Raw genomic sequence first — 23,889 nt, forward strand, 5'->3', positions numbered from 1 at the left:
CAATTCTTTACAGTTTCACAACTTAATATCCTTTTTCATATAATTCCCTTATGTATATCACATTTGAAAAGTGTATCAAAGAAAAACGCTATGCTTATTTAAAAATAATTTAATGTTTTATTTACTTGCCAGCCGCCTCCCCACCCCCAAAAAACAGAAACTAAATGTTGAAGTTAAATTTTGCTTCTCCTTAGGCATTCTGAATTATTAAAAATAGCCCATGGACCCTGCTCCATTCCCAAGAATCCCTAGTGGCCCAGGTTTTCCCACTGTGTTGAATGGTCACTGAGTGTCTTCCAGTCGAAGAGCTATGAGTGTACCCAAAGAGATGCTGCTTTCAAATTCAAGGATATATTTGTTTGCTTGTTTGATCCTGTTATCAAACCCCAGCTTAATACCCCTTTCAACTGTCTCTTCAATTAGTTTCATTATCCAGTCTAATATTTTCCTCCTTATGTTAGGGTAGACAATGTAGTTAATAATAACTCATCTGTTTAAAATCATCCATATGCTATGAAAATCCTAATTCAAGTCTGAACATAACATAAATACCAAAGCAGGAATATCTTCATCAGGGTCAGCCTTGGACATTAGGGAAAGACAGTTATCATGGGATAAGAGGAAAGAGCCTAGACTTGAATCCTTTCCTGAGTGACTTTTTATTTTTGGTTGTTAGTGGTGGTTGCTTTTATAGTATAAGAAAATGATTCAAATTTCACTTCTCTTCCTTACTGGTTGTGTGTCCTTAGTGCTGGATGGTTACTAAGTGTCTTCCAAAGTTATAGCTTTCTAAGTTAATAACCTCTCCAAGCCTCTATTTCTTCATCTGAAAACTCTGGAAAATTAAAGTGCCTATTTTAAAGGATTGTGAAGGCAGACTCAATAAAAGATACATGTATAAAGCATTTAACATATAGAAGAAATATCCCAATAAATGTTTATTGGTTTATCATTATTATTAGTACTTCCGTGATTTAAGGGGTGCCATGATTTTCCCATCAGGCTGATACATAGTTCTTAAAATGCTATCATTGTGTGTTAATTCCTTTGTGTTAAGGCTTTTTGGCCCCAATAAACCACATTATAAACTAAGAGGAATTTATTCAGTTAGCAAAGCCTGACTAGGTACAGTATGCCAGAATTTCTCCATAGTAGTGCTTGCTTTTGAAGGAACTTATTAAGTGCTTTTCTCCTTGATTGCCAGCTAACAGCAGAATGCTAAGATAAATCTGGATTTGGTTAGAGATGAGGGGATTATGTTAACATTAACTTTGAAAGATGACAATGACTTAGGAAAGGCAAGCCTGAGGGCGTGACTTCCCCTGGGGCTCTGGGCAACCAGGCACCACCAGGGCAGTGTGTGCATCCAGGGTGGAAAGTTTAGTCAAAGGTGAGAGATAAGCACCAGTGGGCAGGAAGAGGAAACACCTAATTCAGCAAAACTCTGCTTCCTTCATAATTTTGCCTGAATTTGTCCTAGATTTTATTAGAGAGAGTGGCTTACACATGGAGAAGGTACCTACCAGGTGTTGTAGATGACCTAATTTACTACCTTTGAATGTAACAAGGTCAGCAAAGAACCACTATTCTAGGCCATCTGTCATAATATGGAAACTGCCCTATTACTCACATGCAGACAAAAGAAAATAAGCACCAAGCATGGTGTCTCACACTTGTAATCACAGCACTTTGGAAGGCTGAGGTGGGAGGATCACTTGAGGCCAAGAGTTTGAGACCAGCCTAGCCAACATAATGAGACCCTGTGTCTACAAAAAATAGAAAAACTTAACAGGGTGCTATGGTGCAAGCCTGTGGTCCCAGCTGCTCAGAAGGCTTGAATTCAGGATTTTGAGGCTGCAGTGAGCTATGATTGCACCACTGCACTCCAGCCTGGATGACAAAACAAGACCTTGTCTCTATTTTTAAAACAAAGAAAAGAAAAGAAAAAGAAAATAATTAAGCAAGAAGATAAAATCCAGCCCTGCAGCATTGCCCAGTTCACAAGAAAGCTTTATTCTTTTTTTAGGTCAATGTGTTATAGATGAGGAACCCACCTGGGACATCATGGTCCGTCAGAGCTACCCCCAGAGGGTGAAGCACTATGAGTTCTATAAAACGGTGATGCCACCCGCAGAGCAGGAGGCTTCAAGGGTTATCACCAGTCAAGGCACTGTTGTCAAATATATGTTGGATGGATCCACACAGGTAAAAGAATGCGTTAGAGAAGTTATTCTTCCCTGTTCCAAAGTAAAAGACAGGTTATGGGTAAGGAACAGTGCTATAGCAGGGAAAAGGAACAACTCACTTGAAAAAGGAATGACACCTTAAAATGACAAATGATAAATAATGTAGTTTAGAATTTAAAAAATCACTACGCAGAGCAAGATACAAATAAACTTGTCATTTCTCTGCATGATCTAAGATTGCAAACTGAACACAGTTTTTACCTTTTCTCCCTCTCAAGGTATCTTAAACTAGTTTTTAACATTTGAATAATGAATTCATAATGGTACTGGAGAACAACAAAGCATGTCATCAATAATAGATCGGAAGATTTGGAGAATTTCTTTTAAAATGCAGATCATATGCTATTAAACTGATGGAGAAATATGCATACACAAAGTTAAAACATACACGAGAGGAGAACATGCAGCAAAACTAAAAATCAAAATGGGAGTTCTAACAGAAACATTTGCACATGGAGCTCTGGGCTCAGAAAATGAGGGTAGTTCCCCGGGTAACTCACTGTCACCTGGAGGATGGGAACGAGAAACCTTAACAATCAGAAGCCATATCCCTGCTCTTTCCTTCCCCAATGATCACAAAACAGGAGCTCCTGTGAGCAGACACTACACCACCAAGAAGTAAAAGGGATTCTCAATGAGAAAGATGACCGTGCACTCAAGAATCATAAATCTTGGAAAGAAAGCAATCCCGTAAAAGTAAAGTACATAATTCAGTAACGGAAAGAAATAGCACCTGAAATTAAATACTGTAAAAGTTTAAAAGTGGGTAAAAGTAATATAGGCAGACTTGAGAGGTTAACAGTTCACAACAACTTTTTTTAAAGTAGCTAAGGAAAAATATCAAGAGTTCTTAGAAATGAGAAATAATTGTGAATGATCAAAAACGGGAGGGGGTAGATTATGAGGGAGAGAAAAGCTGAGAGATGTGGAAAAAGAGTCCATATAATATAATTTCCAGAAGAAGAAAATAGTAAGAATGAAGGGAGAAAAGAATCAAAGACATGACATAAGAAATTTTCACAGAGCTTAAAAAGAATACTTCAGATTAAACAGGGCAACCGAATGACAATCAGAACTGATATTAATTGTCTTTAAAGGATTATCTAAATATGCCGTCATGCAATTTTAGGACTGTACAGATAGACAATCCCAAGTTTCCTGAAGGAAACAAGTTACCTACACAAGAATAAAAACCAGATAGACATTTGACTTCTCATCAGCAACACTGACCTTAGTCCTTGTCACGTTTGTTGGGAGTGTCTAGGTACCAATATCAGGTAGACAAATCTATGGTACCTAGAGACACTGTACATACTAGATAGATATTACTAGAAACTACGAATTTAAATATGTGATAAAATTTTAAATACAGTCATTAGAAAAATTGAAATAAGAGTTTATAATTTCCCAATCGCAAAGGGGAAAGGTGAAGAATGGAAAAAATAAAACTCAAATCAATCCAAGAAAAGATGGAAATAAAAAGAAAAGAAAAGAAAAGAAATAAAAGGTAAATAGAAAATATAAAATAATATTATTATGGTCATAACTAGGCTATTGTGTCTGAACTCCAGATCTAGCTTTCTATAATCTGCTTTGTGCTGCTGGGTCTGGGGGTCTGCAAACAGCACTTCTTCTGTGGATCATGTTGAACCTATTTCCATTTGACACACAGTGTTTATTGTTAAACAGCATCTCCCTTGCTTCTGAGAATGCTGAAAACTTTTGTTCTTTCTTCAGATTCTCTTTGCAGATGGTGCTGTGAGTAGTAGTCCCAATTCAGGTCTTATTTGTCCTCCTGAAATGCCAGCAACCCCTCACAGTGGAGATTTGATGGACTCTATTTCTCAGCAGAAATCAGAAACGATACCGTCTGAGATTACCAACACAAAGAAAGGTAACAATTGCAGCCTCTCAGTTTATAATGGATTTACTAAAGTCTTCAAGGGCTTAGTAAGTGTTCAATAGTATTATTATTATTATACTTGTAACCTTTTCTATGAATATATTCATATATATTCTTATACATATATACATATAAATGAATTCTTGCTATCACAGAATTACGTACTGTTTCATGAACCATTTTTCTCTTAGTAATAAATAACAGTTTCATATGTTGTTACACTTTCTTACACATCAGGTATAATGCCTAAGCTGCAGTTTTAGGGTTGATTGGGCAGATTGATGATGTCAAGATTATGAGTGGGCATCTCTGTGATTCTCTTGAACTTTTCCTCATAATTGCAAGAAGGTATATCAACTCTAGGCATGAGGTCCTCATTCAGCAACTTCCAAGAAAAGAGGGCAAATGCAAGAGCTTTCTTCAAATGTCTCTGTTCATCAGGAAGGAAAAGGAGTTCCAGAACCCCACCTCTCACCCCAGCAGACCTGTCTTGATGTCATTGATTAGACCTGGCTGGGGACCAAGATTAGGAAAACAAGTATCTGACATTTTTTGCCTCTGTCTCAGGAGACAGCACTACTAGTAGGGAAAAAATAAGGTGAACAATACTTGGATAAGCAATGAACAGGGTCTGCCATAATCTAAATTGCAAGACTGCTGTCCTGAGAAGTGTTTTCAATTTATACCCCTACCACAACCACAGGAAAATGTCTATTTCCTCATACCCTCACCAATGCCAGATATTATCATTCTTTTAATCTTATTCAGCATGATAATCAATGCATCTTATTATGTTGGTTTGCATTTCTTTAATTACTGGTGAGGTTAAACATCTGAAGAGGTTTACTGTTTGTTTGTTTGTTTGTTTGTTTTCATTTTATGAATTTCCTATTCACATCTTTTCTTGGTTTACCATTGTGATGGTCTTCATTTTCATATGAATTTGTAAGATATATTTTTATATAGGAAGTGTATATTTGTGTAACAGAAAAAAAATCTGGTGTTTCAAATATTAAATCAACTAACCCTCTGTGAGGCACATATTTTAATAATCCCCAATTTACAAACCAGAAAATTGAGGGAGAGAGGTTAAGTAATTTCCTTGAGGTCTCTTAGCTAGCAAGTGGTAGAGCTGGGATTTGAGTCTGGGTCCCTAACCCCTAAATTACACTGCCTCTCCTGCCTTACAAACTTCTCGATTTCTCAATATGCCTTTAATGATCTAGATTTAAATCTAGAAACCTAGATTTAATCCTTTTTTATCAATTTCACACATCTCACCACAGTACCCAGAAATATTGTATGGAAGCAACTGGATTACTTTTTAATTACTCAATATTTAGTAAAACAGATTTTCCTTCAGTAGTAGCAGAAGGTTGCTGGTTAGAGAAGTATCCAGGTAGCTCTCCAAACTTCTTGGCTCAAGGGTTCCCTCTTTTGTTGATACAGAGGACTTGATGTAAGTGTAGTCTGTGTAGCCGCTTTTCTAAGAGCCTACCCTGGTTCTGGAGGACTTCTGCTTCTAGCACAGTGTGCCCCAGATTTTCTTCACAGCCCTTCCATGCAAGATGATGCAATCACTTTTTAAATTAATAGGCTATTTTTAGAGCAGTTTTAGGTTTACAGAAAAATTGAGTAGAAAGTACACAGAGTTCCTGTTTACTCTGCTCACAGTTTCCCCAGTTATTAACATCTTGCTTTAGTGTTGTATATTTGTTACAACTGATGAACCAATCTTACATTATTATTAACTAAAGCCCATAGTTTACATTAGGGTTCACTCTTGGTGTTGTACATTCTACGTCTCATGTATCATACAGAATAATTTTGCCACCCTAAAAATCCCTCTTCACCTATTCACCCTTCTTATTCCACCCATCCTGAACCACGCACACCGTACCCCACCAAACTCCTGGGAACCACTGCCCTTTTTATTGTCTGTATAGTTTTGCCTTTTCCAGAATGTCATATGATTAGAATCATACCTTAGGTAGGCTTTCTAGACCAGGTTCTTTCACCTAGTAATATGCATTTAAGATTTCTCCCTGTCTTTTTATGGCTTGATAGCTCATTTTTATCACAGTTTAATTGATATTAATTTAATTGATATTGCATCAATTAAATGAAATATTATAGATAATATTTTATCAAATCCTCAGATTGTTACAATTCTTTGGTTAATTTTCAAAGTTCTGAAAAAGTTTATTTTGGTTCTTTTTAAAAACATTCTTATGTACACCAAAAATATGTACTTCTATTACATATCATTTACAATTTTAAATTAAAAAAGAAATATACAAAAAAAATAAATTAATTTAAAAATCAAAAAAACTAGTTAGTGTTGAGAAGGATGTAGACCATATGTCATTCTCACACACTGATGGTGGAAATACAAAATGGAACAGTTACTTTGGAATACAGTTTAGCAGTTCTTTATAAAGTCACACATATATTTACAATATGCCCCAGTCATCCATCTCCTAGGTATTCATCCAAGATAAATGAAAGCATATTTTTGTACAACAATTTGTTCCAGAAGCTTCATTCTAGCCACAAACTGGAAACAACTCAAACATCTTATAGATGAAAAATGGATAAACAAACTGTGGTACATCCATACAATGGAATACTATTCAGTAACAAAACAAACTGTGGTACATCCATACAATGGAATACTATTCAGTAAAAAAAAAATACTGGAACACACAACAACATGGATGAATTTCACCTCTGTTAAGTGAAAGAAGCCAGACATAAAAGATACATACTGTATAATTCTTTTATGTGAAATTCTAGAAATGGTGTAAGTATGGTGAAAGAAAGCAGGTCTGTGGATTCTCACAGCCAAGAAAGAAGGGGTTACCTATAAAGGGCACAGATGAACTTTGGGGAGTGATGGAAATATCCTATACCTTGGTTGTTGTGATTGCATAGCTACATACATTGATCAAAACTCACCAGACTGTATACCTAAAATTGGTTAACTGTAGCCTGTATAAATTGTACCTCAGTAAAGCTGATATTAAAAATCAATCACGGCCGGGCGCGGTGGCTCAAGCCTGTAATCTCAGCACTTTGGGAGGCCGAGACAGGTGGATCACGAGGTCAGGAGATCCAGACCATCCTGGCTAACACGGTGAAACCCCGTCTCTACCAAAAAATACAAAAAACTAGCCGGGTGAGGTGGCGGGCCTGTAGTCCCAGCTACTCGGGAGGCTGAGGCAGGAGAATGGCGTGAACCTGGGAGGCGGAGCTTGCAGTGAGCTGAGATCCGGCCACCGGATTCCAGCCCGGGCGATAGAGCAAGACTCCATCTCAAAAAAAAAAAAAAAAATCAATCACATGGCTATACAGCAATGTGAATGTACTTGATGCCACTGAACTGTACAATTAAAATGAATAAAATGGTAAATTTTAAAAAACAAACAAACAAAAAAATTCTTATAGTTCTTAGGAAGGGGTAGGTTTTCCCTGGTCTTTACTTGTCATTCCAGGAGTGTATCCCATCTCACAAGAAATATGTAGTATTTTTCTTATTTTTCAATTCTAACTACTTATTTCCACTATAGCTTTTTATTTGACTCTTGAATTATTTAAACTTACTTCTGGATTTGAAGCCTATGTGGTGTTTCTATTTGTTCTTATAACTGATTTTTGATGAACAATTTAAAAATTTGTTTAAACGGTCAAGTTTTTACAAAAAACTTGAATGTCTGTGCTTGAAACTTAAAATGTCTTAAAAACTTAAAATGTCTGTGCTTGAAAAGAGCATGTATCTTGTTATTTGGTACAATGTTCTCTTTATGTTTATGTGATGAAATGTGTTAGTTTTAATGTACAGATCTATATCTGAGTCCAGCAAACATTGCTGTAAAGGGCCATAGAGTAAATATTTTAGACTTTGTGGGCCATATGGTCACTGTCACAACTACTCAACTCTGCCATTGGAGCATAAAAACAGCCATGGGCAATACGTTATTAAATAAGCCTGACTCTGTTGTAGTCTAATAAAACTTTATGTGCACTAAATATACTAAATTTGAATTTTATATAATTTTCATTTTATAAATTATTACTATTCTTTTGATTCTATTAGCTATTTAGAAATGTAAAAAGAATTACTACTGCACAGACTGTACAAAACAGACAGCAGGCCTTATTTGTCCATAGTCCACAATTTGCCAACCCCTATTCTATATTTTCACAGATTTTTAAAATCTGTTACATCCGTTTACTTAGCAAAAGGATGTTTAAACTTCCTGAAAAGATAGAATAGTCTGTTTGGTGCCGTGTTCCTTATAATTTAAACATTATTTCTTTATTTGTGAAATAAATATGTCTTTTTTATAGTTCTGTCATTTTTCTTTATATATTTTAGGGATATGATAGATATTTATACATTTAGAATTATTGTATCTTCATTAATTTAACCTTTCATCATTATTCAATGACTTTCTTTTTTTTTTTTTTTTTCCTTGAGACATAGTGTCACTCTGTTGCCCAGGCTGGAGTGCCAGTGGTGCAACCTCAGCTCACTGCAACCTCCACCTCCCACATTCAAGCAGTTCTCGTGATTCAGCCTCCCAAGTGGCTGGTATTACAGGCACGTGCCATCACAGCTGGCTAATTTTTGTTTTGTTTTGTTTTGTTTTGTATTTTTAGTAGAGACAGGGTTTCCCTATGTTGGCCAGGCTGGTCTCCAACTCCTGACCTAAAGTGATCCGCTTGCCTTGGCCCCCCAGAGTGCTGGGAGCCACTGCTCCTGGCCTGCAATGACTCTTTATTCTAGGATTCTTTTTACCGTCATGTCTATTTTGCTTGTGTTATTATAGCTACACCAGCCACCATTTAATACCTTACCGGTATAACTTTTTCCACACTTATATTTCACCTTCTGTGGTTTATGTTTAAATGTGTCTCTTGTAAACAGCAAATAGGTGAGTATTTTAATAATTCAATTTGAAAATGTTTGTCTCTAGGGGTTTCAGTCCATTTACTGTATATCAAATAGTTTCCAAAAATGTCTTTATGTTCTCCTCCATTCTTGAAAGATAATTTCAGTTGGTATAGAATTCTAGCTTGTAGATATTTTCTCTTAGTACATTGAACATATCTTTATACTCTCTTACTTCCAATGTTGCTGTTGAAAAGTTGGCTATCATTTAAGCTGTTGTTGCTTTGAGGATAATCTAACTACCTTTAAAATATTCCCTGTGATTTTTAATTGCAATTTCAATATAATTTGACTAGGTATGGATTTCTTTTTATATATCAAAGTGGGAATACATTGAGCTTCTTGAATCTGTAAATTCATATTTTTCATTGATTCTAGAGATTTCTCAATAATTAGCTCTTCAAATATTGTTCCTGATCCATTTCCTTTTTCTTCTCTTCTTCTGGAATCACAATTAAACATATTGAAGAGGCCTTGAACTTTTATTTATTTATTTATTTTTTACTTCTATTGCTTTGGTTCTCTGAGTTTCATTCTAAACAATTACTTTAGGTCTTTCAGTTCTCTTTTAAGCTGTGTTTTGTCTCCTGCTAAACCTGCATGTTAATTTTCTTAAATTTCAGTTATTATATTTTTTAACGTCTAACATTTCTCTTTGTTTCGTTTTATAATCAGTCTTCTCTTTAGTCATGTTTTTGGCCCCTTTTTATTTCCGGAATCACATAAAGTATGCATTTTAGGTGCTGTATCTGATCATTTCAATATCTAAAGTATTGTAGATCTAATTCCATTTTCTGTTGCTTCTTCTGGCTCTCACTTGAATTGCCTTGTTTCATTGTGTCTTGGTACTTTTTATTATGAGATGATAATTTTTTCTTATTGCTTTAATTCTAAATTATTGGGCTGGTATAAAAGTGCTTTTTTTTTTTTTTTTTTTGAGACATGATCTCACTCTGTCACCCAGGCTGAAGTGCAGTGGCATGATCACAGCTCACTGCAGCCTCAACCTCCAGGGCTCAAGCAATCCTCCCATCTCAGTCTCTAGAGTGCTGGGACTTGCCTTTAGAGGTTTTAGTCCATTTATTATACACCAAATATTTTCTAAAAATGTCTTTATGTTGTCCTCATTCTTGAAAGATAATTTCACTAGGTATAGAATTCTAGCTTACAGATATTTTCTCTCAGTACATTGACAATATCCTTTATATTCTCTTGCTTCCAATGTTGCTCTCAAAAAGTTGGTTTGCACCACCATGCAGCAGGTATGCACTACCATGCCCAGCTTTTTTTTTTTTTTTTGTAGCAATGAAGTGTCACTATGTTGGCCAGGCTAGTCTCAAACACTTGGGCTTTTGCCTTGGCCTCCCAAAATGCTGAGATTGTAGGTGTGAACCACTGTGCCTAGCCAATAGTGCATTTCTTTATAAAGGGCTTTGGTTTCAGAAAGGACTTTAGCACTTGATAGGGGAACCAACAGTCTTGAATCACTTTAAAGTATTAATTTAAGGAATTTCTGGGGGTGCCACTCAAGTGGTGTGAATTTTCACTTCAAACCTACGTAAGGATCTACTTGTGGTTATACAGCCTCTTAAGTACTTTCTTGTCTTCTCTGCTCAGCACCAAGTTTGAACACAGGCAAGCTTTCTGACAGTTCTGGAGTGGGGTGAGAAAAGACATGAGTGATTTCTGTTAATAATTCACACTTAGTCTGAGAGTGTAGTCATTTGAGGGCCTCATATCAAGCCTTCCATCCAGATTGTGCAGGTTCTGGCATTCATTTCTGCCTGCGTTCCACAATGCTAAGAAAACAAATACTCAGAATTACCCAGTTTGACAAAAACTCACTGAACAAAATCCAACTTCAGAGCCCTTTTACCTCTTTGGTTTCCTACTTTTATGTAGTCCATGGCTTGTGCTGGTCTTACTTACAGTTGCCAGCTCAGAGTCACTTTCAAGAAGATTGATTAAAAGATGTTTTCTAGCAGTTATGGTTCTTTTCAGTGGAATTATTGGTATCTAGTCTGTGATGTTGCTAAAAATGGAACTCCAACCCTGCTTGTTTCCTTCCTCACCTTTGACCTGATCCTTGGCCACTTTGCTTTTTTGACCCAATACTTAATGGAAAACAATAGTTGATTAAGATTTCAGGATCTGCATGTGAGTCTTTGTCTTATCCTTTCACTGCCATCCTCATCCTTTCATATCCAAATTTGTTCCCCAGTATACATTTGTATCAAAATTATACTCATTTATCTCTTCTGCCAACTTGAATTTGTAATACTTTAAAACTTTCTAACTGTTCTTCCTGCTTTTATTAGTATCAATTTTGTATCTTTCTGCCAAAAGCATGTAACTAATCTTCCAAATATCTCACTTTCTCTCATAACACTTTAGTTGTTAAATTTTACATATAGGAAAAATTCCAAGGTCTCTAACATACTGCTAAAGACCACTCAATTGAGTCAGTGCCTACCTCTTCAGTCCCTTCTCTCATCCAAAATCTGCTTGAAATGTATCATCTGGTCACATTGGTCTGTGTATACTATGCTATTCTTTACCCCAGTGTATTTCTTATGTTCCTTATGTTGGAATGCCCTTTCCATAGCTCACCTTTTTTGATTAGAAAAAGTAATAAGAACAGAAGGAGAGGGGACGGAAATAGGAGAAAAACGGAGACTATAGAAAAAAGATAATTCCTAAAGCATTTCCTACTATTTCTAGAGGATCTTCTCTTTATTCTGAAAGTGATACTATTTTCACTCTCTACCAATATTCTAGAAGTATAAATATGTCCAAATTAAATTTTAGGGCAATGAAAAGGCTCAACCTGATTTATCTGTCTTTGGTTCTTCCCATTAGTTGAGTCCCTGTTAGTTAGGTCGAGATGCATGCTCTGCTGCACATTTCATGGTTTGAATCTAGAGACTCTTCCAAGAGTTAACATGCCTTTACTATCATTACTTGCAATTTGTTTCTGGGCCTGAGTTCACCTCATCATTGAGATGTGATAACACTGTCAAGTCTCATCTACAGATTACTCATTATTTTTCATGGAAATAGAGTATATCTACCCTGACAGAGCATTGAAATATTGGCCAAGGAGTTCCATGAGGTTGTCTTCAGTTCTCTCCTCCTGTTCCCAATGAGTGGGAGGTAGAGGATGGAGAGGAGGATGTATCAGACAATTGTTGATGTACTAATTAAACTGCACAAATTCCTCTCCCCAGGGATATGCCTGGCTGGTGAGGTTTCCCAGATCCAGGATTGAAGAAAGATGTTTCCTGTTATTACTGACAAAATGGCAAAATCAGGGGAATCAAGAGTTAAAAACTTAGTAACTGTTATAGTCCAATATGTCAAAAAGAGGCTGAAAGTTTGAAGATAAGTGAGAGAAAAGGTAGGCTTTAAAAATCAGAATACAAAACCCAAAATCTGGGACTCAGGGAGAAGTACACAAGACCCAAAAGAGTACAGAAGTTGGCCAGAATATATTTTGTGCCCTAGACAGTGAGTTGTGTAAGCATGTGTATGTCTGGGGAAACGTGGTGGGAATTTAGTCACAGTTTGAGTGCCAAAACTAAGCTACTCATAACCTCATACTTTTCCCTATTGAGAAATAATATGATTGATGAATACCACTTAGAATTGTCTATACCACAGTATCCGAGGTAGTTTGCACTGTATCAAAACATAATGAATGATGTATATAATTGATACTATAGTTATGTTGTTGTTGTTTGATTTTACTTGAACTTCACAGGAAAAAGTCACAAAAATCAGTCATCAATGGCCCATAAGGGTGAAATCCATGACCCTCCTCCAGAGACAGTTCAAACTGTAACTCCTGTGGATGTTCACATAGGCACTTGGTTTACAACCACACCTGAAGGAAATCGGATTGGCACCAAAGGATTCGAAAGAATAGCAGACTTGGCCCCATTGTTATCCTTTCAGGCCACAGATCCTGTCAATGGAACGGTATGACAAACTATTGTTTATTGCAAAATTTTCTAAGTCTTTAGAATTTTGAAACTACACCCAAAAGAGTGCCTAGCTGATAATATTTTTTCAATAAATGTCTGTTAAGTAGTGGGTGAGTGGGTGGATGGACGGATGGATGGGATGAATGGATTCATTTTCCAAAATCTAAAAACATCTTGTGGTATATTTGCCAAATGGAGAGTATCATTAGTGACTATTTTTGTGTGTTGTGGGCACAACCACGTCAGAACAAAGTGCTAATTTTTGAGGTGAGTGGCAGTTCGTGAGTTCTCTATGCCACTTTTAAGATATGTGATTAATGATGTTGTCGGGTATTTCCTTATGCTAAATGTATGTGTGTAAATATCTTATCCTTTGGAAGTGAGAGGCTTCTGGAAGTGAGTGTCTCATTACTACTTATTTGTGTCCACTTGCAATTGATGAGAGAAGTTTGTTCATGATCCTTTGATTTTGAAAAACTGATGGTATATTGAAAGAGATATGACACACATTAAATAACTCAAGAATCCAAAATTGTAGAGAAGCTTTACAAAAACTTTATTTATAGCATAAGAATACATGACAAATTAGTGGTACAGAACATAATGGTTCTGTTTATGATATAAAAAGCCAAACTCCTGGAATGAACAATAGCAGTTTCTGTGTACCAGGACTTTTTTTTTTTTTTTTTGAGATGGAGTTTTGCCCTTGTCACCCAGGCTGGAGTGCAATGGTGTGATATTGGCTCACTGCAACCTCCACCTCCCAGTTCAAGCAATTCTCCTGCCTCAGCCTCCCGCCTAGCTGGGATTACAGGCACCTGCCACCACGCCCGGCTAATTTTTGTATTTTTAGTAGAGACAGGGTTTCGCCATGTTGGCCAGGCTAGCCTCCAACTCCTGACTTCAGGTGATCAGCCCATCTCAGCCTCCTAAAGTGCTGGAATGACAAGCATGAGCCACCACGCCTGGCCCTCTATGTACCAGGATTTCTTTGGGGGCCTTTATACACGTTATCTCATTCAGCCCTCACACCAAATGTATATTACACAGATGAGGAAATTGAACCTTAGCAAGTTAAGTAATGTGGTCAAGAGTACATATTCAGAAAGTGCTGAAGCCAAGATTAGAGCCAGTTGTTTGTGACCAAAAACTGAACTCTTTCCATTCCTTAGCTATTCCTCTAACATCTTATATGGAGATTTGCAGCACCCTCTGAATCTAAACAAAATGAAGAGTTTCCTAAGTGCCTTAACTCTGGTGTCTGAACTTCCTACCCTTGTTTAAAACCATGTGCTGCTGTAAAAAGCAAAATGCCTGCCTGCTATTGAGATGGATTACATTATCTAACCAAATATCTTTTCCTCTTCAGCCTACTTCTGAAATAATTTTATAATCTCTGACTTTGTTTGCTAGTTGCCTTTTTTGTAAGACTCAAAGTACATATTATCTCAGAAAGGATTTTTGTTTGTTTGTTTGTTTCCTGGGTTTTTTTCTTGTTTGTTTTAGTTCCTTCAAAAAACTCACTTTAATTTGGCCCCTGAGTTAGATTATTTGGCTTAATATGCAAGTTTGATTAATATTTCTTTGTTAACTTTTAATTTCCCTCATTCATCTCCATCACCATTTTGGAAGCATGAACCAACATCCAAGAACCTGGATTCAAGCATGCATTAAACACCAAATGCACAACAGAATAAGAGCAATAATGGTGATATTTACTGAGCACTCACTGTGTACTAGGCCCTGTTCTCTGCATTTTCCATATACTAACTCAATCAATTCTCACAACAAACTACTATTGTTTCCATTTTATAGATGAGGCAACTAAGCTACAGAGAGGTTAAGTAATTTGCCCAAGATCGCACAGCAAATGGTAGAGCCAGAATGTAGACCCCAACACTGTGTCCCAGATCTCAAGAAACTGGCATGATCATATGAAACAAAATTGAAAGTGGGTGTGTATTTTCACAACCCCTGACATGAAGTATTACATTCTAAAGGAGTGAGCACTGCCCTTGGGGTGAGGCAGACCTGTATTTCAAGCCCTAGCCATAGTCCTTACTAGATGGATAACTTTTGGCAAGTTTCTCATCTGGTTTCTTATTCATAAACTGGAGATAATAGTCATTACCTGTTGAGAAGATCAGTACCAGACCTGGCACTATTAGGCATTCAGAAATATCCTTGTAACTGTGTTATTGCCACCACTAACAATGATTATCCTATCCTATGGTGACCAGAAAATGTCACTGTTTATGTGGCATTATGAAATGTTTGAATAATTCTAAATCATAGGATGTAAATATCTCTACTAGACTAAAAACTGGTATCAATAATTACTAACATAATGGCCAAGTGTGACATGCTTTACCAGCATCATCTCATTTAACCTACATAAGATTTCCAAGAAGATACTAGTGTTGGCTCCATTTTGCGGATGAGTAAACCAGACAACAAACAGGTTAAACAACATCCCTAAGTCTACCCAGCCATTTGTGGAGTCAGGATTCAAACTCAGGCAGCTTAATCCCAGAGCTCATGCTCTCAACCATCACATTACACAGCAGTATTTCTCAGTATATGCTCCTGGCATAAAGTGCCAATGATAAGAACCTAAAATAATGATCAGCATTCATTTCTCTCTTAGTGATTGCCACCTACCTTTAAGAGCTAAGAAGGTGATAATCACCTGCTCCCAATAGCCATAGACTCTGGAGTCAGAAAATAATTAGCAAACTCACTCTCACATCCATCCAGACCTTCAGTGAAACATTAAGTTCCTTAGAGTTAGAACAGTATAAGTTTAGAAAATGCCTAATGATTGAAATATGCATTATGCAATTTACAATACTGCAGTTGCAGGTTGAGCTCTCCAGAAGCAAACGCTGAGGTGAAGTCCGGAGTGCAAGATTTTAATAGAGACATGTATGTGAAAGGAGGAGGGAGAAAGCAGTAATGGGCGGAAGTAAAAGCTGAACTGTGAAGTAAACACAACAGAGCCATGGTCAACCCATGCAGAGCTCAGGAGCAGCAACACACGCACACCACTTCTCATACCCCTCAAGCTCACAGGCATGCACAGGCACTGAGCAGCAGATACATGTGCAGGTCAACTTGACACAGAGAGGCTACAACCTCTGTCCCCCACCAATCTTCAAGTACTGCTCTGATGACGTTAGCCCGACACTTGCAGGCCATCTTGCAGTTCATCCCATCTGGGGAAGTTCTGCAGAGCAGGGGTTTCACAGCGCACAAGGCAGCCACAATATGCCACATTTATCATTATTCTATAGTTTCCAAGGAAACAGAGCCTGTGGGCATTTTCCCAGACAGACCTGGGTTAACCCAGTCCAAATGTTAAGTGTTTCCTCAAATATGCCCTGATACTTACTTGTTGCATGACTTTCAGCAAGCTTCTCAACTTCTTTACGCCTAAATTTCCTCATCTATAAAATGAGGGTACCTGCCAAGATTGTTGTGAAGGTTAGATCAGGTAGATGAGATAAAACTTTTGCTTATAAATAAATAACTATAGGACTTTGATGGGGCCATCTTTGTATTCAATGGATAAAAATAAGTACACTTGGGATTAACCATGTGGCCAAATGATTATGTGCTGCCTTTTCATGTTCAGGTTATGACAACTCGAGAAGACAAAGTTGTCATAGTTGAAAGGAAAGATGGAACTCGGATTGTGGATCATGCTGATGGTACCAGGATCACAACCTTTTATCAGGTTTATGAAGATCAAATTATTCTGCCAGATGATCAAGAAACAAGTACGTTTTATTTAGCATAAGTTAGATAGAATCCTCACTGACTGCTGAACATACACATAAGAAAAATAATTTTTTGGTAAAGTTAGTCAACTAAAGAAAACCCATGCAGTCCAAAGCAGGGTCTATAACGATTTAGTGTTATTACTATCATCATTACTTATTTTGCTGTTTGCTTTTTAAAATTTAATTTTATTATTTCAATTGACAAATATTGTGTGTAGACATATAAAGTAAATAATATGATGTGTTGAAATATGTATACATTGCAAAATGACTCAATCAAACTAATTAACATATTCATTATCCTCAGATACTTATTTTTAGTTGTGAGAAAACTTAAAATCTACTTTCTTAGAAATTTTTTTTGACCAGCAGCACTCAGCAGCCAGAAGTTTCTCCAACACACCTCACTCTGTGTGTGTGTGTGTGTGTGTGTGTGTGTGTGTGTTTTATTTATGTATTCATTTATTTAAAACTTTGAGTTAAGGGGTACATGTGCAGGTTTGTAATATAGGTAAATTCATGTAATGGGGTTTGCTGTCCAGATTATTTTGTCACCCAGGTATTAAACCTAGTACCCATTAATTATTTTTTCTGACCCTCTCCCTCCTCCTACCTTCCAGTAGGCCCCAGTGTCTGTTGTTCCCCTCTATGTGTCCATGTGTTCTCATCATTTAGCTCCCACTTACAAGTAAGATGAAGCAGTATTTGGTTTTCTCTTCCTGTATTAGTTTGCTAAGGGTAATGGCCTCCAGCTCCAAGCATTTTCCAGCAAAGGATGTGATCATGTTCTTTTTTATGGCTGCATAGTATTCCATGTTTATATGTACGCCATTTTCTTACTCCACTCTACCATTGATGGGCATTTAGGTTGATTCCATATCTTTGCTATTGTGAATGGTGCTACAGTGAACATACTTGTGTATATGTCTCTACGGTTAAATGATTTTTGTTCCTTTAGGTATATACCCAGTAATGGGATTACTGGGTTGAATAGTACTTCTGTATTCAGGTCTTTGAAGAATCACCACACTGTCTTCCACAGTGTCTGAACTAATTTAAATTCCCACCAGCAGTGTATAAGCATTCCTTTTTTTGCTGCAACTTGGCCAGCATCTGTTACTTTTTGGCCTTTTAATAATTGCCATTGTGACTGGTGTCAGAGTGTATCTCATTGTGGTTTTGATTTGCATTTCTCTAATGTTCAGTGATGTTGAGCTTTTCTTCATATGATTTTTAGCCACCTTTATGTCTTCTTTTGAAAACTGTTCATGTCTTTTGCCCACTTTTGAATGGGGTTGTTTGGTTTTTTGCTTGTTAATGTGTTTAAGTTCCTTATGGATGCTGGATGTTAAACCTTTGTCAGATGCATAGTTTATATATATTTTCTCCCATTCTCTAGGTTGTCAGTTTAGTCTGTTGATAGTTTCTTTTGCTGTGCAGAAGTTCTTTGTTTTAATTAGACCTCACTTGTCAATTTTTGCTTTTGTTGCAATTGCTTTTGGTATCTTTGTCATGAAATATTTGCCTGTTCGTATGTCTAGAATGGTATTGCCTAGGTTGTCTTTCAGAGTTTTTATAATTTGGGGTTTTACATTTTATTCTTTAATTCATCTTTAGATAATTATTCTATATGATGTAAGGAAGGGGTGCAGTTTCAATCTTCTGCATATGGCCAGTCATTTATTTCAGTACCACTTATTGAATAGGGAGTCCTTTCCTCATTGCTTGTTTTTGTTTATTTGTTTAAGATCAGATGATTGTAGGTGTGTGGCTTTATTTCTTTATTGTAGATGTGTGGCTCTCTATTCTGTTCCATTGGTCTCTGTGTCCATTTTGCTGCTTTGGTACCAGTGCCATGCCACTTTGGTTACTGTAGTCCTGTAGTGTAGTTTGAAGTTGAGTAGCATGGTTGCCTCCCGCTTTGTTCTTTGTACTTATCATTTTTAGTTGTGAGAATACTTAAAATTTACTCTCCTAGAAATTTTCAAAATACGATATTTATTTACTATAGTCACCATGTTATACAGTATATCTGTTTAATTTATTCCTCTTATATAACTGAAATTTTATATCCTTTGACCAGCATCTCCCCAACTCCTCACCCTGATGGCTGGTAACTACCATTCTACTCTCTACTTGTATGAGTTCAACTATTTTAGAGTCTACATATAAGTGTGCTGTTTGTCTTTCTGTACCTGGATTGTTTTACTTAAAATAATGTCCTCCAGGTTTATCCATATTGTTGCAAATGACAGATTTCTTTTTTTTTTTAAACACTGAATAGTATTCTCTTGTCTGTATTTACTACATTTTCTTTATTTATTCACCCATTGATGAACATGTGGACTGATTCCAAATCTTGGTTATTGTGAATAATGCTGCAATGAATATGAGGATGCATTAGGACTTTTTATTGAGATCATTATCTCAATAGAGATGGGAGTGATAACAGCTCTAGTTAGCTGATGGAGAGTATTAGTCTTTGATTGGTGGCAAGTAAAACCTAATAACCATGATACTAGCTTTAGATGTTTCCTTTGATCCTCAAGGCATCTAATTTGCATAAATAGGTGACCTTAGATAGGTCTTCAGTCAGAGCATGTCTTTTGTCAGAAAGGTGGTATCAGAAAAAAGGAAACTGTAGTTGCTAATTAACAGGAACCTACTCTAAGACTCAAAGTCTTCCACTCTTCCTAACCTGAATTTAAGAAATATTTTTAATGAGAAGTTATTCCCTGAGTTCCCTTTCCTTAATGCCAGTGTTTTTTATTGGATATATTTAAGATGTACAACATGATATTTTGATATCCATATACATAGTGGAATAAGTTAAGCAAATTAATATATCTCTTACCTTATATAGCTGCTTTCTTTTGTGTGTGTGTGTGTGTGTGTGTGTGTGTTATGAGCACCTAAAATCTACACTCTTGGAAAATTGTCATTATACAATACAATGTTATTGACTACAGCTTTTATGGTATACATTACATTCTTATACTTATTCATCTTACATAATTGTAACTTTATATACTTGACCTACATCTCCCCACCCCACCCACATATCATATTATGATGCAATAACTTTATTTCTGCTTATAGAGAGGGACACTCATACACATTTGCATAAGGAAACAAGTACAGAGGAGTGACTTGCAGCATTGAGTATAATATTGAAATATTGGGAAAATGTAAATGTCCATCAATGGCAGAACAGAAAAATAAAATGTGGTACATTCCTACAAAATAATACTATAAGACTGTTAAAGGGAGTCATACACACACAAAGATATCTATGCACACATATATGTATAGATAGATAGATACATACAGATTAAGATGGTTGGGGTCTTGAAACTGTGTTAAATGAAAAAAGCAGGAGTAGAATGATAGTACAGTAATTACATAAATACATAGAGTAACATATAGCTTACATACATTTAAAGCACACACATATGTATTGTTCATGATATATGTGTACATAAAAGTGTAAAAATGAATTTCAAGATAGAAATAAGCCCAGATATAAGGAGAAACTTTAATTTTTTCTGTGATTTTTCTTTTACATATGTATTAAAAAGTATAAATTTTAATTGATGAATATCTGAGTGCTTAAATTATATTTTATGCTTTTCAATTTTTCAAGTTGAAAAATCAGATGTTCTCAGCTCCTACAAATAAATAGTGAGAATAAGACAGCATACTAAATTAAGTAAGAAGATTTTTTCTGGAGGAATTATTCTGAATTGACAAGAACAGCAGGCCTCACTCCAACCCTGTGGAGTTCTCAGTACTTGCTCTAGACTTTACAATTACGTTTTTTTCCGTGGGGAATCCAGACAGCCAGGAAACAGCAGCAGAATCAATAGGCTGAGGTCTGTTTTGCAATATCTACATCCTTTCAGATCTGCTTACCTTGCATTTGCTTGTAGCCGAAGGTCCTCTGACTGTCACCAGGCAGGTGAAGTGTATGCGGGTAGAAAGCTCACGCTATGCCACTGTTATCACCAACTGTGAGGACAGTAGCTGCTGTGCCACCTTTGGAGATGGAACAACTATTATTGCAAAGCCACAGGGAACATACCAGGTAGGTCTAGAAGGAAAATGAGAAGTACCAAACATGAGTGTCTATTTAGCTGAGAAAACCCACTTCTAAAATGCCTGCAATGTACACTACTGTTGCTTTCTTTTCTCTTAGAATACTAACATCTTAGAATATACTTCTCAAACTCATTTATTCATCCCTTTTTACATCCCATGCCAGAAAAACATTGCCCTGCTTGTTTTGCAAAACTTTGGTAGTTTTGGACCAAGGTTATAAACCAAAATGTATTTGTTTAGGATTTCTTATGTGCTAGGCACTGTGGGTGTTAGAAACCCTTAGATAATTTGGCTTGTGCCTAACAGACCAGCTTCACCTCCTGCCACCTCGACCCTCATTCTCACTCTCCATCTTTCCCACCTCCAGTCAGTCCTCCCTACTCTACGCAAAGTCCTAGCAGGACAGGAGGGAGCACATGGTGTGTGTGGTCCCGGGAGGGCAGTTCTCCTAACTGAAGCAAAGCTTTGTACTTGGAAGGTCAAGGAGGAGCAGTTAGCACCTTTCCCTACCTTTCTGCATTTCCCCTTTAAACACAACCATCCAGTGTCAGCCTGCACTTCCTTTAGCCTTAAAAGGACTTGCCTTCAGCTTTTCACTTGCTGGAGAAAGAACACTACAGCAAAAACGTTGCAAACAATGTCACTAGATACTGAGAGCTAAAAGCTAGAAGATGATGGGCAAAGATCCCACTGACAAATATTTGTTGCTATGAAAGTTGCTGAAGTCAGTTTGTCCCTCTCATCTCTTCTGACAATGTTACTCTTCCCCCTCTTTATCCTGTGTAGATTATTATGGGGCAAGGAAGGTGCTGGAAGTGAGAGATGAAAGAAAACATAGATATAAATTTTCATGTTTTTGATTAGGCAATAGTTTCTTAGATATGATACCAAACATACAAGCGTTACCAAAAAAAAAAAAAAAAGTTTGTGATTCAAAGAACACCACCAAGAATGTGAAAAGATAAACTACAGAATAGAAGATGTTATTTGAAAATCATATAACTGATAATGGTCTCAGGTACAGAGTACCCTACAACTTAGAACTCTCACAACTCAACAATAAAAAGACAATAACCAACTTTAAAATGAGCAAAGGATTTGAATTTCCCCAAAGAAGATACACAAATGGCAAATAAGCCAAGGAAAGGTGCTCAGCATCACTAGTTGTGAGGGAGCTACAGCGCAAACTGCAATGAGATTGCACTTCACACCCACTAGAAAACTGTAATCAAAAAGACAGATAATGGCAAGTGATAGCAAGGGTATGGAGAAATTGGAACCCTTGTAAATTGCTGATGGTGTAAGTCACTTTGGAAAGTGGTAAGTCACTTGGAAAATGGTACAGTCACTTTGGAAAACAACTTGACACTTCCTCAAAAGGTAAACTTAGTTGTCATGTGACCCAGCAATTCCACTCCTAGATATATATCCAAGAGAAACCATACATCTGCACAAAAACTTGTAAACAATATTTACAGCAACAATTTTAATAATGGCAAAACTGAAAACAACCAAAATGCATACCAACTCATAAGTGAATAAAGAAAATGTGATATAGCCATACAATGGAATATTACTTATCCATAAAATGGAATAAAGTACTGTGTGCTACAACATGAGTGAACCTTGAAAACATTACGCTGACTGAAAGAAGCCAGACACAAAAGGCCACAGAGTACATGCTTCTTCCATTTAAATGAAGTATCTAGAATAGGTCCATCCATAGACAGCAGATTAGTGGTTGCCAGGGCCTAAGGCCTAGTGATCCAGAATGATTTCTAACAGGATCAGGGTTTCTTTGGGGGATGATAAAAGTGTTGTGGAATTAGCGATAATGGCTTCACACACTTTTGAATATACTAAAAACCACTGAATTATGCACTTTAAAAGGGTAAATCTATGATATGTAAATTCTATTTCAGAAAAAGATCTGTTTGAAGCAGAATTCATTACATGAAGTCTATTACTTAAGGACTGTGTCAGCCACCAGAGGAGAGAGGAGAGATGAGTTTCTAAGAGCACTTATCCCACATTTTTTTACCCTTTCAAAGATGCTTCTTGTCCAAGATCACAAACAACTCCAAACATTTAGAATGGAATGAATAGGGCCAAACATGTATTTAACCTCAGCTAAAATATATTAAATATTGGAAATAAGGGGGCATAGGACAATTACTTAGAAGAGATATTAAAGTGAGCAGATAAGATGTGAGGATACAGGAGAAATGATATCATAACTATTCAGTTTGCCTCCTTATCAAGTAGCCCTTCCCAAACCTTAAGTCCTCCCTTGGATAATGTTTTCTTCCTGCAAACAGTTTGTGACTAGGATCTATGGGTATTCTTTTTCCTAAAGTGGTTTTCCAAGTCCCACATATTAAACTAGAAAATTTTAATAATTTCTGTCCTTCTGTTACCCTTTCAGGTGTTACCTCCAAACTCAGGCTCTCTTTATATTGACAAGGATTGTTCAGCTATGTATTGCCATGAATCAAGCTGTAATATGTACTATCCTTTTCAAAAGCCTGAACAGCCGAGAGCTGGCAGGTACATCATGAGACATACTTCAGAGGTTATCTGTGAGGTTCTGGATCCTGAGGGAAACACTTTTCAGGTAAAGTGCACCTTTGGTGTGGAGATAGAGCCTGTGGCTTTGCTTTTGAGATATTTCACACTACAAAGCTTCCATGTAGATTTTTACCTTAGTTGCCTTGGGATTAATTATCCACTTACTGCCAATACTTTGGGCAAGCAGTAATGAATGTCAATACTTTTCCTTTGATTCTTAAGTGTATTTTCATGGGGGATGGCAAGCCAAATAATTGGTGGGACAGAAATGTTAACGCTAAGTGAATAATTAGAACAGAAAGGAAGAAACAGTAGCAGACATCTGAAAATAATGCAAACATAAAGAGTGTGGCAA

General features: G+C 36.7%; 1 protein-coding gene across 6 annotated transcripts in view; it reads left to right on the forward strand.

Moving 5' to 3' along the window:
• SPAG17 (sperm associated antigen 17) overlaps positions 1-23,889 on the forward strand; it is a 238,312-nt gene that overhangs the window by 161,036 nt on the left and 53,387 nt on the right. For 5 of the 6 annotated variants that reach the window (XR_004433674.1, XR_004433673.1, XM_033196418.1 and 2 more), the window contains 6 exons: positions 2,027-2,205; positions 3,984-4,140; positions 12,864-13,081; positions 16,721-16,865; positions 20,798-20,952; positions 23,392-23,580. Coding sequence is in view for 4 of the 6 variants with exons in the window: in XM_033196418.1 (XP_033052309.1) it covers positions 2,027-2,205; positions 3,984-4,140; positions 12,864-13,081; positions 16,721-16,865; positions 20,798-20,952; positions 23,392-23,580 (1,043 nt within the window). In the remaining 2 variants the exon portion in view is untranslated. The remainder of the gene's footprint in view (positions 1-2,026; positions 2,206-3,983; positions 4,141-12,863; positions 13,082-16,720; positions 16,866-20,797; positions 20,953-23,391; positions 23,581-23,889) is intronic. The other variant, XM_033196420.1, reaches the window with a different exon arrangement.

Source organism: Trachypithecus francoisi, unplaced genomic scaffold (assembly GCF_009764315.1).
Source record: "Trachypithecus francoisi isolate TF-2019V2 unplaced genomic scaffold, Tfra_2.0 Lachesis_group5, whole genome shotgun sequence".
In the NCBI taxonomy this organism is placed as follows: Eukaryota; Metazoa; Chordata; class Mammalia; order Primates; family Cercopithecidae; genus Trachypithecus; species Trachypithecus francoisi.